General features: G+C 40.3%; 1 protein-coding gene across 2 annotated transcripts in view; it reads left to right on the plus strand.

The window, feature by feature from the left end:
* Rab2a (RAB2A, member RAS oncogene family) overlaps positions 1 to 24,986 on the plus strand; it is a 64,973-nt gene that overhangs the window by 26,165 nt on the left and 13,822 nt on the right. For both annotated transcript variants that reach the window (XM_021222149.2, XM_029533278.1), the window contains exons 3-6: positions 10,517 to 10,584; positions 15,594 to 15,676; positions 16,104 to 16,196; positions 17,987 to 18,098. In XM_021222149.2, the coding sequence (XP_021077808.1) occupies positions 10,517 to 10,584; positions 15,594 to 15,676; positions 16,104 to 16,196; positions 17,987 to 18,098 (356 nt within the window). The remainder of the gene's footprint in view (positions 1 to 10,516; positions 10,585 to 15,593; positions 15,677 to 16,103; positions 16,197 to 17,986; positions 18,099 to 24,986) is intronic.

The following is a 24,986-nucleotide window of genomic DNA, read 5'->3' on the forward strand; positions in this document are numbered from 1 at the left end:
ATTTTTAAGAGACAAAACTGCACCACTTTAGGCGCTTACTGGAAATTAAAGCAAGTCTACTAGTATGTGGGCAAACTGTTTCACCACTTCCCATTTCACCTTTTCTATGTGCACATGAAGACAACAGTACCTCTCAGTGTGGGCATACGTCATGCTTGCCTGTTGTCATTAACCAGGACCGTTTTTCTACTACGGAGTGTAAATGAGACAGGTACTAGTAACAAATAGTCAATAGGTGTAGTTATTGTTAGTTTATATAGTGATAATACTACTTTTTATTAATACACAAAGCTTAAAATTTAAAATGAGTAAAATCTAAACGTTTTAGATAGATACCATTTGTTTGAAAATTACATCGGTAGTCAGGCATGGTGGCATGGTCCTGCAAACCCATGAACCCAGTACTTGGGAAACAGAAACAGGAGGTTCACCCCAAGTTCAGGACTAGTGTGGTCATCATTGCAAGTTCTAGGGTAGCCAGGGCCATGTAGCAAGATGTCTCTTTAAAAAATGATCTATCAATAGATGGATGGGCGAGTGAGTGGAGGATGGATGGATAAGGATGGATGGATAGGTAATCTAGAGCAGTGGGTCTCACTGTGTAGTTTGCAACCCCTTTGGGGGTTGAACTATTCTTTCACAGGGCTCATACACCAGATACCCTGCATATCAGATATTTACATTATGATTCATAACAGTAGCAAAATTACAGTTATGAAATAACAATAAAATAATTTTGTAGTTGAGGGTTACCATAATTTAAGGAACCATTTTAAAGATTTAATGTTTTAGCATTAGGAAGGTTGAGACCCATTGAGAGAGGTAGGGTATGGGGGAGGGAGAGGGAGAGAGAGGGAAAGGGAGGGAGGGTAGGGGGAAGGGGAGGGAAGGAGGGGTGAGAGGAGAAAGTGGGTGGGGATCTGATAGGTAAGGAATCTCCTGGATGATTCTTTTATGCTGCAACCTGCTAGGATTGAGTTAAATATAAAAAAAGGGAGTAACTGGAAATCTTAGTTCTTTTGTTTAGTGACATTCTCTCACTGATTCCTAGTTCTGTCTGGGAGTTGGGTATGTTTGTTATGTTACTGTTTAAGATAGATCTCAAAGAATAAACAGACAGAGCTTGAATTTTCAGTTCTGCTTTTACCTCCTGAATTCTGGGTTACAGTTGTGTTCTACACTCAGTCTCTTCATTTTATTATTTTATTTACTCATTATGCTTTACTAACAGTAAATACAGGAGGATCTAGGAGTTTAAGTCTGGTCTAGGCAACATGAAGCCCTATTTCAAAAAACCCAAACCAAAGGACTTTTGAGAGGAAGGTTAACAAAAAGCTAAGGATGTGTGACAACCTTTTAGAAATCCTCTACTTTGTAACGTTTTTTGTTTTGTTTGGGTTTGGTTTTTGTTTGTTTGGTGGTGGCTATTTTGTTGGTTTTTGTTTGTTTGTTTTTTTGGTTTGGTTTGGGTTTGGTTTTACCTACATGGACAGACAGTGCTTTCCCCAGATGACAAGGGTGATTAAATGAAAACCTTAGTACCAGGCATAGGATTCCTCCCTGTGAGTCTTTATTGGACAAGGAGGTTCCAGAAGTACCCACAATAACTGGGGTTGTTACCCTTGCTCCTGGTTACCCACAAGAACTTAATAGCATGATCAACCCTGTTGCTAAAAATACAACACAGAATTCTTGCAGGACATAAAGAAATCAAACTGGAACTGATCTGGAAACTTCTTACCTGTTGACCAATGCTGGAAAATGCTATAGCTTGTCTGGGGTGGGGGACAAACTGTCAATACTATTTATTACCCAGTAGCAAATCCTGCATGTTATAATATCCTTTCAGGCAAGATGTGCCCACTTTTGTGCAACAGTGGCACAAACAAATGTTATGGCAGCAACTATATGCTTTTGGATTAGATTTGAGGCCTGCTCTACAGGAAGGAATACATATCTGAACTGTAAATTTGGTCAAAAGCCCATGGCTAGGGAGGTCATAGGCCCTAGCCTCCTTAGGGCCTCAGATATATTACTGTTGTCTTGTTAGATGAATCTAATGTCAAGCTGCCTTCCAAATAGTTGTACAGATAGAGTAGTGTTTCCCTTAACTGTTAATGCAGCCTCCTGACTGGTCAGGTACTGAGAATTAGGAAGTGACTACCAGTGCTCAGTCCTTAGTAGGACATCCGTATCAAACATGTACCCCAAGCCCCTGGCTTAGAGAAAGGGCTAGTAGGAGAAGTAAGAATTACAAGATGGAGAAGATTGCCGGGAAGCAATGTCTCCTGGACACAGTGTAGCTGTTTTACTCATGAACTCACTGCAGCTCTGGTGACTTACACAAGATCAAGCAAACAAGATGCCAGCATTCCAATAAGCAGCACTAAACTAACTGGGCTCAGAGGCTAAAGTGTGGAAAGGGGGTGAATTCAGCATTGGGGACAGAGAATTGGGGGTGCATACGATCAAGATACATTGTTTATGTTGTGTTTTATAAAACGTGGTATGGGGTTGCAGGAGAGGGTACCTTAGCTGGCCCATGCTGAGGCATCACCCTGAGATATCAGTCATAAGACAGACCTAGTATAAAAGGAAGTTTATTTGGGACCTGAGAAGTCTGGAGAAGGGAGTAGGGACAGAGAAAGGAAGGGGATAGAGAAGGGCAGAAAGAGAGAGGAAGAGAGAAAGAGAAGAGACCAGCTGGGGTACAATGGAAGAAAGACGATAGAGAGAGAGGGAAGATTGGGGGTGGGGGCAAATAGTCCTTTTATATCGAGCTAGACATATACCTGGCTGTTGCTAGCCAAGTATTGAGTAGAGCCTCAAGGAAATGCTAGCAGTTTACATATATGAAATTGTCAGAGTAAAAGATACTTTTTAAAAAGATGTATTAGTTGCTTTTTCTATTGCTGTGATAAAATATCATGACCAAGGAAACTTGTAAAAGAAAGCATTTGGTTGGGCTTATGATTCCAAAGGGTTATTCACTGATGGAGTGAAGGCATGATAGCAAGAACAGCAGGAAACTCATTTCTTGAACCACAAGCAGGAGGCAGAGAGTCCAGTAGGAGTGGCACAAGCCTTTTGAAACCTCAAAGCCATACTTCCTAACCCTTCCTCAACAGTTACACCAACTAGGGACCAAGCATTCAGATGTGAGCCTGTGGAGGTTGTTCTTTTTCAAACCATCACAACAGGATAATTTCTAGTCTATACAATGATGATGGGTGGAATCGCTAATTCTGTTTAAATCTAGTTCTATGGCTTTTTTTAACCGTTTCTTTCCTCAGTGGATTTGAAATCATGGTAGCTAGTTATAGGAGAGACTAGCTAAAATGACTAGCCAGTTGTTTTCAATATAGAGTATTCTAAACGTTGTTCTTCCATTTTCCTTTCCACTGACTCATATGCATAAATATCTGAGTTGCTGCAGTGTACCCAGTAAAGTAAATGGACCTGAACCCATCAGAAGATGGCATATACTAGTGAAGAAAGACTAAAGAAAGTTGTTTGAAATTCACAGGCTGCTAATTGGCTTCACTCTGGGTTGTTGGCTGATGGCAGACACTGGAAAATCAGAGGCTAGAAGAAAAGAGAAGTCAGAGATCTTTTCCTACTTCACTCTTAGCCTGGATTGACTTGTGTTCTTCATTACTTCAGCCCCTGCCCTTGTCTGACAAGCCACTGCTAGTATGGCTCCCCAAGTCCTTGGTCAGGAAGCAGCAGCAATTTCCTGCTGTGGCTCATCTCTGAGCTGAGTCCCCATCTCTCCTTTGAGTCCCTTGCCTCTTTCTGTGTTACAACAAATTCTGTATTCTAGGCAGTAAGTAGTTAAGTGTGGGTTCTGCCTTTCTGACTAAGACCCTGGTTGGTATACCTTCCTTTTTCACATCTGACAAATTTTTTTTTCATTTTTTTTTAGAATGTGTTTTTTATTCTTTGGCAGTTTTATATGTATGTATGTTTACATTTATGTGTGTGTATGTATGTGTATCTATGTATATATGATTAATTTTAGCTCCTGTTGCCCATAACCCTGTTAATTCCTCTTTTCCCATTGAAACTCTTCTCAGCAAGTCCCTCTCTTATGTTCATATCTCTTGCTCTTTTTTTAATGGTAAAATAGTTGCCTGCATAAGCATGGGTGGAAAGTTATCTACTGGAGCATTGGCAACTTACTAGTGATAAAATGGAAGAAAGTAACACCCCTGCTTCCAGCCACCATTAACCGTCCTTCCTCTTGACCCCTTCCTTCTTCCATGATGAAATTTGATAAAATGTCCAAGTGAGCACAGCTGCAGTAAGCTGATGAGTCCCTCGGCTGGCTGATGTCCAGAAGGTTCTCTTTCCAACACTCTGCTCTAATGCAGCCCTTTCTGGACCCCCTCCACGCTGTTCCCTAAGGCTAGGAGGTAGGTGTGATACAGATGTCTCACTTAAAGGTCAGGGACTCCATAGTCATTGACTCCCTGTACTTGACCAGTCGTGAGCCTCTGTATTAATCCCATGCACTACAAAAAAGAAGCTTTTCTGTTAAGGACTGGCTGAAAGCTACACTTTATACATATATACCTATTTCTATAGGTATAAATGTAAGGATTTAGAAGGCAGTTTGATATTATGTCCATTTAGTTAAATAGGTGGCTGAAGAGATGGCTAAGTGGTTAAGAGCACTGACTGCTTTTCCAAAAGTCCTGAATTCAACTCCCAGCAACCACAGGGTGGCTCACAACCGTCTGTAGTAGGATTTGGTGCCCTCTTCCAGTACGTCTGAAGACAGCTACAGTGCACCCATATAAATAAAATAAATACATCCCAAAACAAAAGATAGACATAGTTAAATAACAGTAGATTCTTTACAGCCTATGACCTCCTCTCTCATGTGTTCTTGGCCAGATTTATAGAACCTGCCATGAGTTTTCTCCTGTGGAGTGAGCCTTAAATTCAATCAAAAAGCAATTGATTATCTACATGATATTGATGGCACTATTGCACCAGTCAGTTTTTATAGTTGACAGTAATTGTAGCTGGGTAAGATGTCTTGTCTGCCCTACAGCTTCTGTGGCACCTTTTGGCACCATGAAAGCTAGCCAGTGGGAAGGAAGCCCCCAGGTCAATCCCAGCTGGATTGATCCGTGTCCTATGACCAAAGGATCTAGTACCTAGAGCGGTGGCAAGAGCTTCTACTGTTGTAAGGCTCTGAGAACTGGAGGGAAATAGTTGGCACTGGAGATTTTTTATATTGCCTCTTAAGTAACAAAATCCACCTAACAGATTAAGCAGATCAAGACTTTATTGTTTTAACTACTTCTTTGTGTCCCATAAAAACTGAGGAAGGGAGAACCTGGGTCTGGCCAGAATCAGCTTTTACGGAGATGGAACTTCTACCTCTGCCACACATCCCCTTATGTATGCCTGCTTTATTTTTCTCTGCCTGTTCCTAATGGAGCTTTGTTTTTTGGTTTTGGTTTTTTTTGTTTTGGCTTTTGGTTTTTGGGTTTTTTTGCAGGGGGTGGTGTTGTTTGGTTTCGGTTTGGGTTTTTTCCTATCTATGACAAGAAATAGTTACTATGTGATCAGCTCCAGAGTTGTATCATTCAGAAGATTAAAGGTTTTTGTAAATGTAAATCCAAGTTCTTTGGGAAAGAAAGTTCACTACCTCAATTTGGTACAGACCCACATCTTAACTGGGAACTACAGATGTGGGTGAGCTCAGATTATAGGCCAAGGGGTCAGCTTGCTCATCATACCAACTGTCCTGGTGGTGAAATTAAGATGCTTAGTCACATAATTACCATCACAGTTCCCTAACCCTTAAAATGCTAGGTGGTTATCTTACTTTCCTATTGCTTGAAGAAACACCATGACCAAAGCAAATTATAAAATATTTAGTTGGATTTAGTGGCAAACACCTTTAATCCCAGCAATTGGGAAGTAGAGAGAGAGGTAGAGCTCTGTGAGTTCAAGTCCAGCCTGGTCTAGATAGTGAGTTCCAAGACAGCCACAACTACATAGTGAGACCCTTAAAACAAAACAAAAGAAAAGGCATTTAATTGGGGGCTTGCTTAGAGTGTCAGAGAGTAAGTCCATGACCACCATTATGGGGAGCATGGTGGCAGACAAGAAGGCATGGCATTGGATCAGTAGCTAAGCATTTACATCCTAATCTACAAGTTGTGGGGGGAGAGAGACTAGACCTGGAGTAGCTTTTAAAACCTCAAAGTCCATCCCCAGTGACATCCTCAAACAAAGCCACATCTCCTAATCCTCAAAGTAGTTTCACCAACTTAGAACCAAGCATTCAAATTATGAGCCTTATGGGACCATTCTCATTCAAACACCACACTAGCTATTTTTTTTTTTTTCTCCTTAGTCCTATTATAGTTCTATTACAGTCAGTTCTATACTCTTTGTAAACCCTGGCTCCGGAGCTTATGGTTTCTGTCAGTTTGCTTTCTCTACTCTTTCTCTTGCTTTTCTCTGACCCATGAAGACAGTGTGCCCTGTTGAGACTTAGCTATTTGCTCTCCACTGAATACCCAGGAGTTTTTACTCCCCAGAGCTCCTCAGTACGGAATTGGCTTGCCACTTCTGCTTATTTCTAAACTGTCCATATCCCAGACTCTAGCTCCCAGTTATAGTAAGTGAAGTTGTATATCTATCAAGTATTTGTATTCAGAAAAGACACAGAGATGCTGGAAAACAGCCAAAGGTTTGGTGTGATACCCAACTTAGGTGGTGAATGAGTAAGTCATGGTTTAAAACGTTATGATCAGGATTGTTTTTCCTAAAAAGCTAACATAAGCTTTATGGAAGATGGATGATTGCATTTCAGCTTTTACATGCTTTGCTCAGGGAAGCTACATTCAGTGGGTTGGAAGGAATATGTGCTAAGCATCTTCATGCTGTTGCATAGGTGGGTTTGCCCCATAGACAGTGACATATGTAAGTTTGGGCCATGACTATAGTGGTTTGAATGAGAATGTCCCCCATAGACTCATATATTTGAATCCTTAGTCATCAGAAAGAAACTGTTTAGAAGGATTATAAGGACTAGAGGGTGTGGCCTTGTTAGAGTGGGTCTGGGAATGAACTTTGAGGTTTCAAAATCCCATAACAGGCCCAGTCTCTCTCTCCCTGCTGGTTGCCTGTGGATTGGGATGTAACATTTTCAGTTCCTGTCCAGTGCCATGCCTGTCTGCTTGCCACCATGATGATAATGGACTAACCTTCTAAATTAAGCAAGCCCCCAGTTAAAGGCTTTCTCTTACAAAAGATGCCTTGGTCATATTATCTTTTCACAGCAATAAAACAGTAACTGAGACAGTGACCAAGAAAGTGTTAAATAGCAGAGGGTTTGAGAGGTGCTTCCATAGTTGAGAGTGCTTGCTGTGCAATCATGAGGACCAGAGTTCTATCCCGGTACCCACAGACACCCTCTTTGGACTTCCATGCCCACACAGGAATGCACACCTGCACACATTCTAAATACACTCATTCACACATTCCCACACAAATAAATCTTTGATTAAATATTAAATGATAGATAAAAGAAATAAAAGATTAGGTTAGTTACTAGTTAGAGTTCTCTAGAGTAACAATTTATAGAATGAGTCTTTATGACTTACATGCTGTGGTCTAGTTAATCCAACAAATGGGTAGGTATGGATGGGAGGTCCAAGAATCCAATAGTTGTTCAGTCCACAAGGCTGGGTGTCTTAGCTGGAATCTCAAAGAAGTAGGCTCTTCTGCCAGTGAAGAAATGGACTTGTTAGGGCAAGAGCAAGTCGGAAAGACCAAGGCTTCCTTCCTCCCTCACAGGTGTTCGCAGACATTGGGGGTTTTAGTTGATTTCAGATATTGTTAAATTGACAACCAAAATGACCATCACAGTTAGGAAATATTCTCATATGTTGTTTATCCTTTGTCTCTGGGAGTTAAGATAAACAAAAACAGCTGTTTATAAATAGCTTCATGGACGTGATTGCATTAAAAAAAATCTAGAGGCCAGCCTGGACTATCACCATGAGTGTGATATAGAAACTTAAGCATGAGTTAAATACTGATTATAGACTTTGTCAGGTCTGCCACTCTTGGTCCTTCTTTTCCTTCACTGCAATTGACCTGGATACTCTACATCAGCTACCCGGCGTCCAGACCACAGCCAGGACCTTGCTCCTACTTAGAACCACCCAACAATTTCAATTTCATACATCTCTCATCTTCTCCTCTAGATTCCAGTGCTACCTGTAATCCATTGGTTGCACCATCTTGTCACTCATCTGGTCACTTCCTGTTTTCCAGGCTTAGTATAGTCATCATCATTCCTGCATGCACTTCTGTTCCCTCCTCCTCCCCTCCCTATCCCCTCTGTTTCTATGTTCTTTTGTGAGCAAATTGTAGATTAAATCTGTCTACTCCATTTCTACACGTGTACCATTATTCATGGCTGGAGAAAACATGCTAACAAACCTCATTTTTAATTTCTTAGACACCAACTCAAGGGAACTTTCTATATTACCTGATAGTTTCACCTTATTTTCCATTTGTCTGTAAAACTGTACCATATTTTCTTATATTTAACCATGCAATACTTTCTCTATTTTTCACTCTTATTAGATTACCTTGGTTTTTATTTCATTTAGGAAAAAAAAAAATGGGCAAGTCAAGAAACGTTTTCATAGGTCCCAGCAGCTGCACTGTCAGAAGCCTGTGCTCAGAAACTGCTTACTGCCCGAGTTGAGGACTGCAGATCCTAACAGCATGCTCAGATACCTGCCTGCCCACCTTAGTGGCTTTTTCTCTCCAGGCATGATCAACTTTTCTGTTTTAAGTGGTTGTTTTTTTATGATGTTTTTCTTTCAATAGTTTGATTTCATTTTAACAAAATTCCTCACCAAAAAAAATTATCCACATTTTCTACCCCTTCCCCTCTGTCTCCTTCTCCTCCCTCCTCCTCTCTCTGTCTCTCCCATTTCTCTTCCTTCTTATTTGTAAGTGGTGTTGGTTTTCCTGAGACAAGGTCTCATAGAGTCCAGTGTGGTCTTAGATTCAATATGTAGCTGAGGATGGCCTTGAACTCTTGATCTTCTTGTCTCCATTTTCCAAGTGAAGGAACCCTTTTCATCCTAGCTTTTATTCACCTTGCTGCTTTCCAATTTTGTCAATCAAAGTAACAAAAAAGTGGTTGTTATTATTATTGTCAATTTTTAAATTTTTAAATAATTACTGTGAATGTGAGTATATTTGTAGGCCTATAAGATGTATCTGTGACTGAGGGTTCTTGCTGCCAAGCCTAGCAATCCAAGTTTGATCCCAAGGACTCATAAAAGGAGACTATCTTCTGGAAGTTGTCTCTGGTCCTCTCCATGCACTGTGTGAGGTCCATACATACACAAACACATATGCACGCATAGATAAATGATAAAAAAAATGTTGGCTTATCTATTGACTTCTTTGAAGGGCTTTTATGCCATTGGGTGATGGTTTTATATATGTCTCTAGCCAGAGGAGATATTTTAAAAAGTATATATGCTATGAGTATACATGTGTGTATAGATGAACAGATATGAAAACACTATAATGTTTTCTGTAGCATAATTTTTAGTTTTATATTTTTCATTATAGTACCTCATGACTCCCGTGTTCCCTTTTCTCTAGAGTGTTAATATTTCTGAGCCTAAAAATCATGAGCATAACCATTAGTTTCTAGGTCTTGACTATATGTATCCCAAGAATAGAGTAAGTATTAAAGCATCAAGTGAAAACCATGGCAAGCTGTATATCTTAGGTTACAAATTTTCCTTCTGTCTTACCTCCTGATCACAGCTAAAAGGATTCTAAGGTGCTAAAATGAATATATTTTCTTGTTTGCTTTGCTTTTTGGAAGAGGGTCTCATCTAACACAGGCTGGTTTCAGTCCCACTATGTGACTGAGGATGGCCTTGAACTCCTGATTCTCCAACCTCTCAATACTGGCTTTCCAAGCATTACCATGCCTAATTGTAATTGTGATTTTTTTTTTTCTTTTCTATTTTTGAGACAGTATCTTTCTGTATAGCCTTAGCTATCCTAAAATTCACTTTGTAGGCCAGGCTAGCTTTGAACTCAGAAAAATCCACCTGCATCTGCCTCCCATGGATGATTAAAGGTAAGCGCCACCATGCCCAGCCCTGGAGGGTTTTTGTTTGTTTGTTTGTTTTTTAACATGTGGTTTTGCTGTGTGGTCTAGATGGCCTAAAAATCCCTCCAGCTTTAGCTTCGAAAGTGCTGGGGTTACAGAGTTGGATGTACAGAGTAGGAAAACGTGCCCTAGAATCTTGATTATCTTGAGTCTAGATGGTAATGATTTGTTTAAGTGATGACTTCCAGAGTTATGACTTAGCTTATATATTTCTCAAGGTTAGCAGCTGTGTTTATCACATATCTCCAAAACAAGCATTCTGTGTTTTAATAGTCAAGTGTGAAATATTTTACTTAGTTCCTCTAACAAATTGTTTTCTGTTCTATTCAGGTGTAGAGTTTGGTGCTCGGATGATAACGATTGATGGGAAACAGATAAAACTCCAGATCTGGGATACAGTAAGTGCGGCATTTATAAGAGTGCCTTTGCATGCTCGGTTAGGTTAAATATCTTAGACACCAAATTTCTACATCCCTGAAATGAAATGAACTAGAAAAGAGTTTTCTTAATATTTAGTGATTTAAACAGGTAAATGTGCCTACAGGAATTGAGTATTGGTAGACAAATCTGTGTGAATCCTTAGGCCTTATGATCCGAATAGAAACACTCCAGGAGCTGTATATATGTCTAGTTTTTAAATGTTTGTTTATTTTTATGTATCTGTGTGTTTGCAGGAGTCTATATGTATACCACACGTTTGCAGGGGCCCATGGAGGCAGGAAAGGGCATTGGAAGCCCTAGAACTAGGGTTACAGATGCTTGTGAACTGTCATGTGGGCCCTGGGAACCAAACCCAAAGTCATCTGTAAGAACAGCGAATGCTCTCAACCATGGAACCGTGTCTCCAGCCCCTAAGAATTGTATTTTTAAGAAAAATAATCACCAAGTGTATATTTTTAAGGAGTAAATGTGGAGAAAAATAAAAAGATCACTATTATGTAGTTATTGATCCTGAGAGCTTATTAAGTTTGATTCAGTCTCGATCACTGGAAGCCTCTATTTCCATCACTTCCATTTAATGAACTAATGCTATGTGTGATCTACATGGTCTTAAATGTTGTTTGCTAATATGAACCCAGAAAAAGAAAATTATTTGAATTTGTAAACATTATTCTAATTACTGCCCACCTTTATGAACCCTTTTACAATATACTCACTAACCTATTTTTCCTATTTTAAAAATTGTTTTAGTGAATTTTTTAGATGCATAGAAATGATGTTACAGTGAATACCATAAAGCAGCAGTTTTCTAACCCCTTATGGGCTTAAAACGGGCCTATTTAAGAGCTTTAGCTTTTATGCGTTATTAATACAAATAGAACTATATTAAAAATTAAAATTGGGGCTGGCGCCTGCACTGCTACATAGAGTACTCACAGGGGCTGCCCAGCCCTCCCCTCCCAGGCCCGCCAATCCCAAATCTCCCTAACCTGCCCCTCACCCTCGGCCTAGCCAGCGCTCTAGCGGACCCATCCTGCTGGCACCACCCGCTTCGGGGTCCCTTTGTCCACCTGCACTAGGCAGAGAAGCAGCGCCCCCAACCCCCCACCCCCGGCTCAGGAACCTTAAGGCCCTCGGCGAGCTCGGAGCTTGGGGCTCTTCCTTCCAGGCGGAGGGATACACTGCAGCGCATAAAGGGGCCGCCCTCTACAAATAAAGCTAAATATGAAAAAATATAAATAAATATGAAAAAATTAAAATTGGGAAACTTATTAGATACCTTCATTTCTGGTATTGGGGGATCTAACACAGGCTTTATGTATATTAGGCAAGTGGTAAGTGGTAAGCACTAAGCTATAGCCTCAGTCTCTAGTTCATTTTAAAATCATATTGGTAAGATTTTTTAATGAGGGTAAATGATAATAGTATTTATGAAAGTTAATTCTACGTTCCCAAAGCAAAAATAATCAGCTATATTTTTGTAAAAAAAAGATTGACATAGTGTTATGCTTAAGGTGTGCACCGCCACACTCAGCATGTATCTATTTCATAAGGGTTTCTACTGTGAGCCTAAAATGTCTTAACACTGCATGTGATACAGGTACGTGTTGGTGTGCATGTGCGTATGTGGGGGTGCTAGAGGTCAATGTCGGGTATTTTCCTTGATCGTGGTCCACCTTGGTTTTCTTTTGTTTGTGTCAGAGTCTGGAGCTTGTCAGTTGTACTAGGCTGGCCAGTGAGTTTCATGGATTCTCCACTTTACTGCCAAAGTCTCGGGATTATATACAAGCCACCATACCAAGCTTTTCATATGAAGACTGGGTATCTGGGCTCAGGGCCTCACACTTGTGAGACAGGCACTATACCAACTGAGTTGTGTTGCTACCCCAACACTTTTTTGACTTAGATTTTCTAAGGCAACATGACTTCAAATCAAAACTACATGGAAAACCTGGACACGGTGGCACATGCCCCTAGTGCTTGCACTTGGAGGGTGGAAGCAGGAAGATCAGGGATAAAAGATCATCCTCAACTATATATGAATTAGAGGTCAGTGTAGACTACATTAGACATTGTCTCAGAGAAATTAATGGAAAGTGGGGGACCTACATGGAAGGGCTTTAAGGTATGTATCTCATAGATCAAGGTCTTGCCTACCATGCATAAGTCTTGGATTTACCTCTCACATCTTAAAAGAAGGAAGGCGGGAAAGAAAAAGCATGATAAAGAAAAAAAATAATGATCTCCAGTTGTCTTAGTTAGGGTTTCATTGCTGTGAAGAGACATGACCAAGGCAACTTGTAAAAAGGCAAACATTTAATTGGGGCTGGCTTTCAGTTTTAGAGGTTTGGTCCATTATCATCATGGTGGGAAGCATGGTAGCATGCAGGCAGAGATAGTGCTGGAGGAGCCAAAAGTTCTACATCTTGATCTGCAGACAGCAAAAAGGGACTGTCCTCCACCTGTAGCCAAGAGAGGCTCTTTTCTGCACTGGGCGGGACTGGAGCACTCAAGACCCACCTACACAATAATACATTTTCTCCAACAAGGCCACACCTATTCCAACAAGGCCACACCTCCTAATGGTGCCACTTCCCATAGGCCAAGCATATTCAAACCACCACACCAACCAAAAGAAAGTATTTTCTGCTGCATTAAAAGCATTACATAGAGTAGCTTGCTTTCTTAACTGATGACCTTACATAACACACGTTATTAGGCAGTATTTATTGTGATCCGGACTACTGTGTTTCCTAAGCATGCCTTCATACCTTAAAGGAGAAAGGAAAATAATTATAACATGCAGGAAGTTGAGACGGGAATATCAGGAGTTCAAGGCCAACTGGGCTATGAGAGGCTCATAATCAAAAGACATTGTTTTCTTCCCACACCCCATGTTTTAGTCACCATGTGTTAGGATGTTATTTAGTATATACACATCTCTACTCCTCCCAAATTTTTAAAATAACTTTTTCTTACAGAATTTTCATATCTACCTTATTTTCTTTTTACTTTCTTTGTTAATTTTGTTCTTGTTTACATAGCTAGGTTATTGTTAGGTGAATGGCTAACCATCAGGAATAAGTATTACTGTAACACTGACTCTCACAAATAAGTTTTGAATGGAAAGCTCTTTGGGGACAACCAAGATAACATATTAAGTGCCTTCTGTAAACACACTTAGGTTAGCCCTGCTGGGACTAAGTGCATTTGAGCATTGTATTCATTTCATTTAATCAATAGTGTTAAGACAAAACCACATGGAAGTGCTTTTGGATGTGTGAGGAGAGAAGGATGAATGTGGAGTGTAGTAGCCAAGCGCCTCCACTTTGTGAAACCCTGGGGGGGTTGAACTGATCCTCTAAGGAGTAGAAAGTGGATAGATAGGTGGAGAGAAAAGAATAGGCTTTTAGGAAGGAAATAAGAGAAACAACATTAGAGATATTTAGGATATTAGTGATACCAGTAGGAAAAAAATTAGCTTTATGAGCCTCTGTGTGTGTGTGTGTGTGTGTGTGTGTGTGTGTGTGTGTGTGTGTGCGCGTGTGCGCGCGCACGGCTTGTTGTTGTTGTGTTTGAGACACAGCCTGTTGTAACCAAGGCTAATCTAGAACTCACTTTACGTCCTGGGCTAGCCTAAGCTCAGCAGCATCCTCCTACCACAGCCTTCTGAGTATCAGTATGGCAGCATGGCGGGCAGGAGTTGTGGCCGGCATACTTTCTAGGGTTTTGTTTGTTTAACTTCAAACTATGTGAAGGAACTGGTTGATTCTTGTTTGGTTTTCTGTGCAATGGCTTTTGTGCTTTCATTTAAGTATTAGAACTGGTTCGTGGGAGAGGGCTTGTTAACTTAGGTCTGGCAGCTGTTGTTGAATGGGCCCACTTGTGTGCAGAGGTATACTGACCATTATGCATGTGGCTAAGTCACTTGATTACGCAGTTTCTTTCACCATATGAGTGCCATATGAGTACCAGTCCCAGTTCTGAGAGTGAGTGACATTCAAGGCAAGGAATATTCTTGAAGGGTCAACAAGAGAAGATACTGAAACAAATCAAAGCATGATAGAAAGATTTTATATTTGCATCAGAAATTCAAGACTCAGAGCATAAAAACCTAAATATCTTTCACGTTCAGATATTTTAAGTACAAAAATTATTTCTATAGTTAATAGCCTTCCTCAGCCTTGCTTAGCAGAATGTTAATACTATGAGATAGAAAATGTTTTGAACTGGACTTACTCTCGGGTGCCTGTTTCACAGGATATAAAGATGACATTTACATCCAGTTGCCTCCTGACAAGTATTATATATCAGATGCAGAGGAAATTGATTGTGTGGAGAAAACATTATATAAATTCAATTCAGAACCTTTTTCTGGTTTTCATAATAAAATGATTGCTCAAAGAATTCCATCTTGTGGCTGTTGAAAGCCCACTGCAGTTTATGGTATAACTGATACAATCTGCATCCTTGGCCTTCTGACCGCCTTCCCACCAGCAGATGGTGGGCGTAAAGATGTCATTCATCATTTATTTACAATGGGCTTTATTTATGCTAGTGTCAACAGCTGCCCCGGGGAGTGGGTTATTGAATTCAAATGTGAGGCTCTGGGTTATTTGCTTCCTTTCAAATTTGTCTTCAGGGCTTAGTTGCTAGGAGTCCATTCTCTGCTCTAATAACGATTCATGTATTGTGAAGCCATTCAGTAAATTGGGTTGTCAGGGATTGCCAAAAAGGGTTAGGAGTCTTGTTTGGGAGTGGCAGGGTAGGGGGGATTGCTGCCTGTGCATCCTGGTGACTGGAGCAATAGTGATGTTATCTGATTTTTTTTCCTAAGACTGGTGACTGTTTTCTCCTCTGTTTTGGCTGCCTTTCCTCTATGTTCAGTATGTAACAATATTAACATGTAGTATGTAAAAAGGATATCATTTTAAAAGAAACTTTTCAACCTTTTGTTTCTTCACAGGCAGGGCAGGAGTCCTTTCGTTCTATCACAAGGTCATATTACAGAGGTGCAGCGGGGGCTTTACTAGTGTATGATATTACAAGGTAAGTATATGTGAGTTTTTCAGCTCAGTTCCAGGAGACTATTTCTAAATAACTGTGGTTACTAGTAATAACACTAAAAAGCCTTTATGCTTTAGCTGCTCACCCTTAAAACTGGTCTTGAATCAAATTTAAATGTATTCTCAAAAACTGCAGCTCAGTTCTTTCTTATTTAAATAAGCATCCTGGATTGATCAATTTGGTGCTATTATATAGTCATTGAAATTTTCTAAACTGCTAACAGTTGTGTTTATTCTAACTGAAATGTAATCAGTAAGCTCTAAACCCAAATACCATGCTTTAAATATGGTTCTCATAGTATGAGCGGCTGTGGCTAACATGGTGAATGTTGGGGGAAAGTGGACTGCTTACTGTGTACTATGAAGAGAATTATTGAAAACTGTAATCACACACCACTATTTATGCTTAGGAGAGACACGTTCAACCACTTGACAACCTGGTTAGAAGATGCCCGCCAGCATTCCAATTCCAACATGGTCATCATGCTTATTGGAAATAAAAGGTAAAAGAAGTAACTTAGAGCTTAACTTGCATTAATATAAGTGAGCAATGTGGTTACTGTCTTAAGTTTAAAGTTTTACTTAAATCCTGAGTATTTCTTTAGCTCTACTGTTATTAGTGTTTTGTTCCTTGGTTTGTGTTGCCCTCTGGATCCTAGGAGTGTGGTGGCTGTGTGTTGCCTAGTAGGCAATTCCAGGATCTTTCTAGGTGTGACCACGTAGGCTCCCGATAGAATGTGTTTCTAGGTATTGGGACCTGACACTTAGGAATGAGGATGGGCTTAGTGGAGGGCTGAGGGAGTCTGTCTATGGGAGGGAGGAAAACAGTGTTCTGCCAGGATTTGCTTAGTTCCTTGGAAATGGGAGCAGAAAGTGAGGGGATGCCACATCAGGTGGACTGCTAAGGAGCCGGGGATTAGATTTTGAGGAATGGAGGGAGAGGTGAAGATCTGCAGTTAAGCCTATCTGCTTCTCAGGCTGGAATGAGAAGCATTCCTAGGTTCCTAGGGAGTACCTCCTGGAGTTGGAGGCTGGCATAAAGCAATGAGGGAAGAGAGAAGTTTGGAGGAGACGTTGTGTGTGATCCTCTGGGGAAAGGGGCAGAGATTGAGGAGAGGCAGAAGCAGGTGCTCTGCTACAGAGGTCTGGATGTGACTCAGATCTAGAAGAGCTGAGGGGGAGGTCGGGAGCTGCAGTAGCTTGCCTGCTTCCCTGGCTGGCCTGGTCTGAGTTCCCAGGAAGTGCCTGCTGGAGCCGGGGTAAATGAAGAGTAGGGAAGGTCTGGGTGACGGAGGTGGGCTGCTGCCGAGCTAAGGGCTGGGCTGCACGATTGGATTTGCAGGGAGGGAGGAGGGAAAGAGGAAGATAGGTCTGTGTTTAGCCTACCTGCTTTCCTGGCTGGAGTGGCTACCAAATAGTATTTTTAAGTGGTAAAAGTAGAATTCATTTGTTCTTCAGGGTTATAAAATATATACTGTGGGCAGATAATATATTTTGAAAAGTAAAAGGATAATTAATTTAATAACAAGCATGTCCCTGCCCATCTCCTGTTGGTTTTGCTTTAAGAAGAAACTGAGGATTAAACCAAGATAAATAATCTAATCAACGTTTCTTTTTTTTTTTTTTTTACATTTATTTATTTACTATATGTAAGTACCCTGTAGCTGTCTTCAGACACTCCAGAAGAGGGTGTCAGATCTTGTTAAGGATGGTTGTGAGCCACCATGTGGTTGCTGGGATTTGTACTCAGGACCTTTGGAAGAGCAGTCGGGTGCTCTTACCCACTGAGCCATCTCACCAGCCCTAATCAACGTTTCTTTAACACTTTGGATTTTACAAAGTTTCCTATAACTTTGGGGAGTTGGGTGGCAGATATTTTTCTCTCATTTATAGAAACTCGGGCACTGTGGACAGAGGATGAGGAGGTGGGGTTAGTCCTCCTCTTTTCAACTGTTATTTTTAGCGAGGTAACTTTCTGCTCTGCTAACACACTGTGTTTGAAGATGGGGTACTTACTATACCAAAGCTACCTTCCCACTGCTTGTAAGCATCTTAACATTCCGGACTCGGCTGGAATATTTTTCTGCTGGAATTCTAGTCACTTGAGAGTAGGCGATTTATTTCAAACATTTTGACCTTCATAACACCCTGAATAATGGAGCTAATTATTATGTATGAAACTGTTGAAACCATGGTCTATGTAATGTTGAGTTCTGTGGTGCATTTTCCACTGACTGGCTCCTCTGTTTGTACACATGTTGATTACTAACAGCTCTTTCTCCTCTGTGCTCAGTGACTTAGAATCTAGGAGAGAAGTGAAAAAGGAAGAAGGCGAAGCTTTTGCACGAGAGCATGGACTTATCTTCATGGAAACTTCTGCCAAGACTGCGTCTAATGTAGAGGAGGTGAGTCAGTGAGGGCCTCGTGTTGGCTTACAGGTGTATTCTGTAGACCTCAGCATTGTGTTTACTGGTCTTTATTTTGTAAACTTAACTTTCTAGTAGTTGCTGAATATTAAAGTGAAACGGTTGCTATCTGACTTTTTACATTGTCTTCTGAAGTCCTGGGGCCTGCACGTGTCAGTATATATGTGTGCAGTATCACTTCATGAGAATCCTGCTGTCTTTAATGGGTGAAAATTATATTATCTCATTTTTTGTTGATCTAATCATCCTGAACTATTAGTTTTCTGAATACATTTTTATATTAGTTGGATATACTACACTAGATGATTAGAATTACTATATTTTGTATTTTATCAAAAGAAGAAATGAGGCTAAGAAAGTAGTTTACTTGAAGTAATGCTGAATTTCTTCCTCATGAATGAGAACAGCTTATAAGAATGACTGAAAGGGGCCCTAGAAAACAGTGGCTGGAAAAACCTTATTTTAAGTATAACTGAGGGAAGGGCCCTGTGCATCAGCTCGCATAGCACTTTAGAAATAGTATTTCATTATTAAATATTAAGTTTTCTAGTTAACCCTTGCTTAGTTAGGGTATTACTGCTATGAACAGACACTGTGACCAAGGCAACTCACATTAAAGAACAGCATTTAGTTGGGCCTGGCTTACAGGTTCAGAGGTTCCATTATCATCAGGGCAGGAGCATGGGGGAGGAGCTGAGAGATATGGCTCAGTAGGTCAAGTGCTTGACTTGCAAACAAAAGGACCTGAGTTGGAATTACTACACTCACAGAAAAAGCCAGACACATCACACATGCCTGCAAACCAATGTTGGGAGTTGGTGGAGGCAAAAACTGTCAAATCCTAGGAGCCACCTACTCTAGTCAAATCAGTGAGTACCAGGTTCACTGAGAGATATTGTCTCAAAAAAGTAAGGTAGAGCTGGGCATGGTGACATACACCTTTAGTCCCAGTACTTGGGAGGCAGAGGCAGGAGGATCTCAGTTTCATGCCAGTCTGGTCTACATAGCAAGGGCCAGGACATCCTGCCAGGTCTACATAGAGACTTTGTCTCAAAAAAACCTTTAAACCTGAGGTGGAAAAGGAACTAAGGATGACAACCAATGTTGACCTCTGTCTGGTTTCCAAACACACAAAACTAAATATGTGTTATTGTTTGTATGTGTACATGTAAAACATACAGTGAAGACTACTAAAACTAATGAAAGAAGGAAAAGACGGAAGTAGATGGAGAACCATAGGGTTCCTTGTTTGAAGTGTTCAGCTTCTTAATGGTGACTGTGGTGGTTTCAATGGATAGGTTCATAGGGAGTGGTATTACTAAGAGGTGTGTGATCTTGTTGGAGTAGGTGTGGCCTCATCACCGAGGGGTGGGCTTTGAGATTTCAGAAGCCTACACTAGGCCCAGTGGAGCTCTTTCTTGAGTTTGAAGCCAGCCTGGTCTACAGAGAGAGTTCCAGGACAGCCAGGGCTACATAGAGAAACCCTTCCTCAAAATAAATAAATAAATAAATAAATGAATGAATAAATAAATAAATAAAGGCGGAGCCTTGCCATGGCCTTGGTGTTTCTTCACAGCAATAGAACACTGACTAAAACAACAACATTTACTTTACAGGGTGACATAAAGGGTTAACAGTATTTCTATCAAACCAAATTCCATTTTTAGTAGATGTAGAAAATAATAATATAAAATACATACAGAGATGCAAAAGGACTACAGTAACTAAAAGAACCTGGAAGGAAAAACAGGGTGAGTCTCACAACTTGGTTTCAGGTGTCACATAGCTGTGGCCACTAAGACCGTAGCTCATGAAGGCTAGATATGAGTATGGAGATAGCAGAGTAATAAGTAGTTTAGAAATCTTTCCACAGATACAGCTGACTTAACAAAGGCCCAGGGGCATCAGTCATGAGACCACCTAATAACAGAGTGCTCCTGCAGTAGAAGGTGAGCCCCAGGAGTCTCACATGCTGTACAAGGAAGTAAACTCAAAAGTGGTCTGTGAAAGCAAGTATAAAATTTTTAGCTGTTTTATCTCTTAGCAGATAAAAAAGCAAGACACTAGGGGCGAAGGCATACTTACCTCCAAAGGAATAACTCTTAAAAGGAAAAATTAATAAATTGACCTTTCAGAACTTGGGCTCTGTAAAGCATTCTTATGTAGATTAAAAAAAAAAAAATAAAGACAGCTCTACATACCAAGATAAAACACTCTTTAAGCCCAGATTCAATAAAAGATTAAATCTAGACTTTAAAACCAAAAACTCAGCTGCATAGTGGTGGTGCTCGCCTTAATCCTAGCACTCAAGAGGCAGAGGCAGGTGACCCCTACTCGAGACTGGTCTGCATTTTAAGTTCCATGCCTGCCCATGCTCCATAGCAAGACATGGTCTCAAACAAATGAGGCCTTAAGGAGATAACACTACATGTCTATCAAAGTAGCCCAGATGAACAGGACTGACTGTACCACATGCTAGTGGGGAGTACACACACTAGATCACTCACACATGGATGGTAGGACTGAGTAACACCGCCACTCTAGAAAACACCTCAGCAATCTACACTAAAATGGAGCTACCAGACAATGTAGCAGTGATACCTATGGGCACTTAAGAGAAATGAGTGTGTGCACAGCAACCTGCAGACCGATATTCATAACAGCTTCATTCGTAATACTCCCAAGTTAGAAAGAACCTAGCAAGCACCTTTTGGGTCTAAGGAAACTTCCATACTAAAATATAAAATGGGAAAAACTGTTGTTACATGAAAATACTGGATGAAGCACCAGGTAACTAAGCTCACGAAGTCAAACACCAAGCCTTGTCCACTGTGATTTCTTCTGCCCGCTTTCCTTCAGGTGATGAACGCAGAGTCCACAGAACAGATGAATCACTGCCACGACCCAGAAGGGTGTTGCATGGGAGGAAGTGTTGAGACTATAAAAAGACAACACTTAAGAGTCTTAGTCACTGTTCCATTGCTGTGAAGAGAAACTGTGACCAAGGCAACCCATAAATCATTTGATTGGAGGTTTGCTTGCAGTTTCAGAGACTTATTCTATGGCAGGGAGCGTGGCAGGCGTGCACATGGCAGGCATGGGGCTGGAGAAGTACCTGAGAGGTCTGATCACAGGCAGCAGGAAGAGGGCCTGCTACGGCTTTTGAAACCTCCGACCCCAGTGGCACACTCCCTCCAAGAAGGCCGCCTCTCTTAACCCTTCTTCTCCCTGGTGACTAGGCATTCAAATATATGAGCCTGTGGGCCATTACTGTACAACTGACACAGCGTGCTAGAGTAATAATCTTTGTTTTACTTTATTTTATTTTTTGGTATTTTGTTTGCAAACAGTGTACTGTAGTTTTCTAGGAAGCCACCTTTGGGAAAACTAAGGAAAAGCCACTGGGTGGTTGTATTACTTCATACAATTTTTATACCAGTTGACAATTATTTCAATAAAAAGGTTGATCAAAAAAAAGTAAACAAAATAACTAACTTTGTGACTGGAGAAGTCACTTAATAGTTAGGAGCACTGACACTTCCTGAGGACTTGGGTTCAGTTCCAAACACCCATGGCGATTCACAATCTTCTGTCAATCCAGTAATAGGGGAACGGATGCTATCTCTGGCCTCAGTGAGCAACTACACATGTGGTACACATATGTACATCCAGGCAAAACACTTAAACAAATGAAATAGAAATAAATCTTTTTAAAAAATATTAATAACAACTTCAATTAAATTTGGTCTTTTATAAAGTTTTATTTGTAGACTCTAAAGATTAAATTATATTTTATGAATTCTTGAATACTAAATTTATTTTCACATTACTAAGTTAATAAAATTATGTTAAGTGTGACACTTGGCATTTTCATGTATCCTGTCTGCAAAAGGGGCGCCTTTTTCTGTAGGTCAGTCCCTCTTAAATGTGCTTACCATGTACCAAACAAGATAGAGTTAATATTCAGGCTTATATTAGATAGATAGATAGATAGATAGATAGATAGTATCTCCAAAGTAATTGAAGATGTTAGATTAATATTCATAAAAACAAAAAGACAACTAGTATGTATGGAATAAGAGACCTCATTTGAAAGTAAGACATCCAACTATTCATGGTCTATATAGCATACTTCTTTATTGTTTATATTTTTAAAATTTTATGTGTGGTCTTTTGCCACATATATGCCTGTTGCTAGAGTTACAGATGGTTTGAGCTGCCTTGTGGGTGCTGGGAACTAAACCCAGGTCCTCTACAAGAACAAGTACTTTTAACTGCTAAGCCATCTCTCCAGCCTCCAACCCCCATATGTACAAAATTTTTAAGCAGAATTAATTGTATCATTAAGTAAAAGCAATTTGAAAGCCCAACACATTTATCCGTTAGCTCATTTTGGTAGATTCACACTGCAGTTGTCTAAGCAGTCTTATGTGTTGCAGAAAGAGAAAACCATTCAAGGTCAGGGTATATCTCATGGTTAAAACCATTGTCCTATCTGTTTGAGACCCTGTGCTCAAAGTCCTAGCTATATAAACAGCCAAATGAGTAAATTTCTCACATATGAATCATCTCTTAACATGTATGATGCATTTAAAGATAATTATGATAAAAGATAAGTGATTCATAAATGTGCCTATTTTCTGATTAATGGACCGTCTGATTATGAGTTCTTTTTAGAAAATTAAGTCTACATGATTATGCACTGGTTAAGTCCCAGTGGAATCTCGTTGGTCTTTAGAAATGAGCCTGTTGTTTCCTTTTATATATTTTAACAAAGATGTGGTTTTTTGTAATACAAGTAGAAACCAAGAGATGTATATTTCCCTTGAAGGGATTAGAATATTTAAAACATAACACCACTATTATTTCAGCATCAACTGGAAATAAGCTTATATAATCTATACATTTACTGTTTACTATTAGCCAGCTGAATGATTTCGTTTATAAAAGGTATATTTAGGGACAAAAGAGGATTAGAGGGAACTATAGAGGACCATTGTCTGGTCCATAGTGTCATTAGTCCTGGTTGACAACTACTGAGTTAGAATAATAGAACAAACTTCAAGAGCTGAATTAGTAGCAACTCTTCTTAGTGAACAGGGCGTGTGGGTTAATACTGTAATTTTGATATTAAAAATGCTTTACTTCACTTACTACCTGAAAGAAGGAAAGACTACATCTCTTCTGTTTAGTGCGCTGCTTCTGACATGGATGCTACAGTGAGGAACCTCAGTATTCTAACATGATGGTGATCCACTGTTGCAGGAAAGATTAAAATGGACCCGCAGGCTTCCGGTACTACTGGCAGCTACTCTCTGCCTGGGTCCCGCTGCCTCTGCCTCTGCCTCTGCCTCTGCCTCTAGACTAGCCTCAACGGCGACTGGCCAGTGGTTGTCTTCCCAGCTCCATTCCCTTGTCTCTGGGGCTGAGTTCCTTCTCAGCCATAAGCCCCAGCGGTCGACGGTCCCACATTCCAGTAACCCATTAAAACAGAACTCTTGAAGCTTACAATTAACCAGTAAGACTTATAGATCCATAGATTCTCATTCACAAGATGCCCACACAATAATTTCTGTGCCAACTGATGATGGAAGGTGCCACCTAGATTAGACAAGTTATCCCCATTATTTTATCCATATATAATAACTACCTGTGGCAATTCAAAGACACACTGGTTCTGAATCATCCTGTCTGTCCATCTCCATCTTGCTCTGCTCTCTCACCTGAGTCGCTCTCTGTCCCTGCAACCTTACCTCTGCCTTCCTTTTCCCTGTCCAATTACAGGCCTCCTGCTGTACTAATATTTTAATGAAATTGGACAGGGAAAATCCTGCCACAAGCCATGACTCTAAGTTGACTGTCCCCGCCCTACTGTACTCATCCTCTCGTGCAGGAACCACCAGCACCATTCTTCAGCACCTCTCTACTCTCATGCATTTTCTTTAATAATAACCTATGATAAGCCAACTGCTTTGCTCTTACCAGAATTGAGGCCATCTTTCTTGAACTAGGATCTTAAATTTAAAACAGTGCCAAAACAATGTAAGTACTTGAAGTTAATTTATAAAGAAGATGAAAACAAAGTGGGACCCCACTGGCTAAATTAGGTATTACTTATGAAGATAAGAGTTTCTCAGACATATCTATGGATGTGAAAAAAAAAATAGTAGTAGAGGAATCACTTATTTAACATTAACACACACAAAATTTGTACACATAAACATTAATTACACAAACATGGAAAGCCTTTTCCATTATAAACATGTTTTTGTTAGCAATCTACTAATTTTGTGTATTTATTTCCAAATGATACATAATAATTTTTACATAGCAGATTATTATGAGAGTGCGTTGCTTTTACTAAGTACATTCTATACAGGTTGTGGTGGTGCCTCTGAACCCTGAAAGAATACACTCATAAGTGTGGTAGAAGCACCCTCAGACTTCATTTCCCTAATCTAAGGGCCAGTGTCCTGGTTGGTTTTCTGTCAGCTTGACACAAGTTAAAGTTTCTGAGGAGGTGAATCTCAGTATAAAAAAAACTCTCTATCAAATTGCACATATACAAATTTTCTTGTCTATTTTCTTGACTAATGATTGTTGCAGGTGGGTCTTGGGCCCATTGGAGACTATGCTACCCCTGGGCTTGTGGGCTTGAGTTGTAGAGGAAAGCAAGCTGATCTTTTTGGCTGTGGGGACAAAACCAAAAAGCAGCCCTCCTCTGTGGTCTATGCTCCAGATCCTCCTTCCAAGTTCCTACCCCAGCTTCCTCACAGTGGTGGACTGCTTGGTATCTGAGTGTAAGAAATAAATGCTTTTCTTTCCCAAGGTGCTTTTGGTCATGGCATTTATCACAACAGAAGAACC

Source organism: Mus pahari, chromosome 22 (genome assembly GCF_900095145.1).
Source record: "Mus pahari chromosome 22, PAHARI_EIJ_v1.1, whole genome shotgun sequence".
In the NCBI taxonomy this organism is placed as follows: domain Eukaryota; kingdom Metazoa; phylum Chordata; class Mammalia; order Rodentia; family Muridae; genus Mus; species Mus pahari.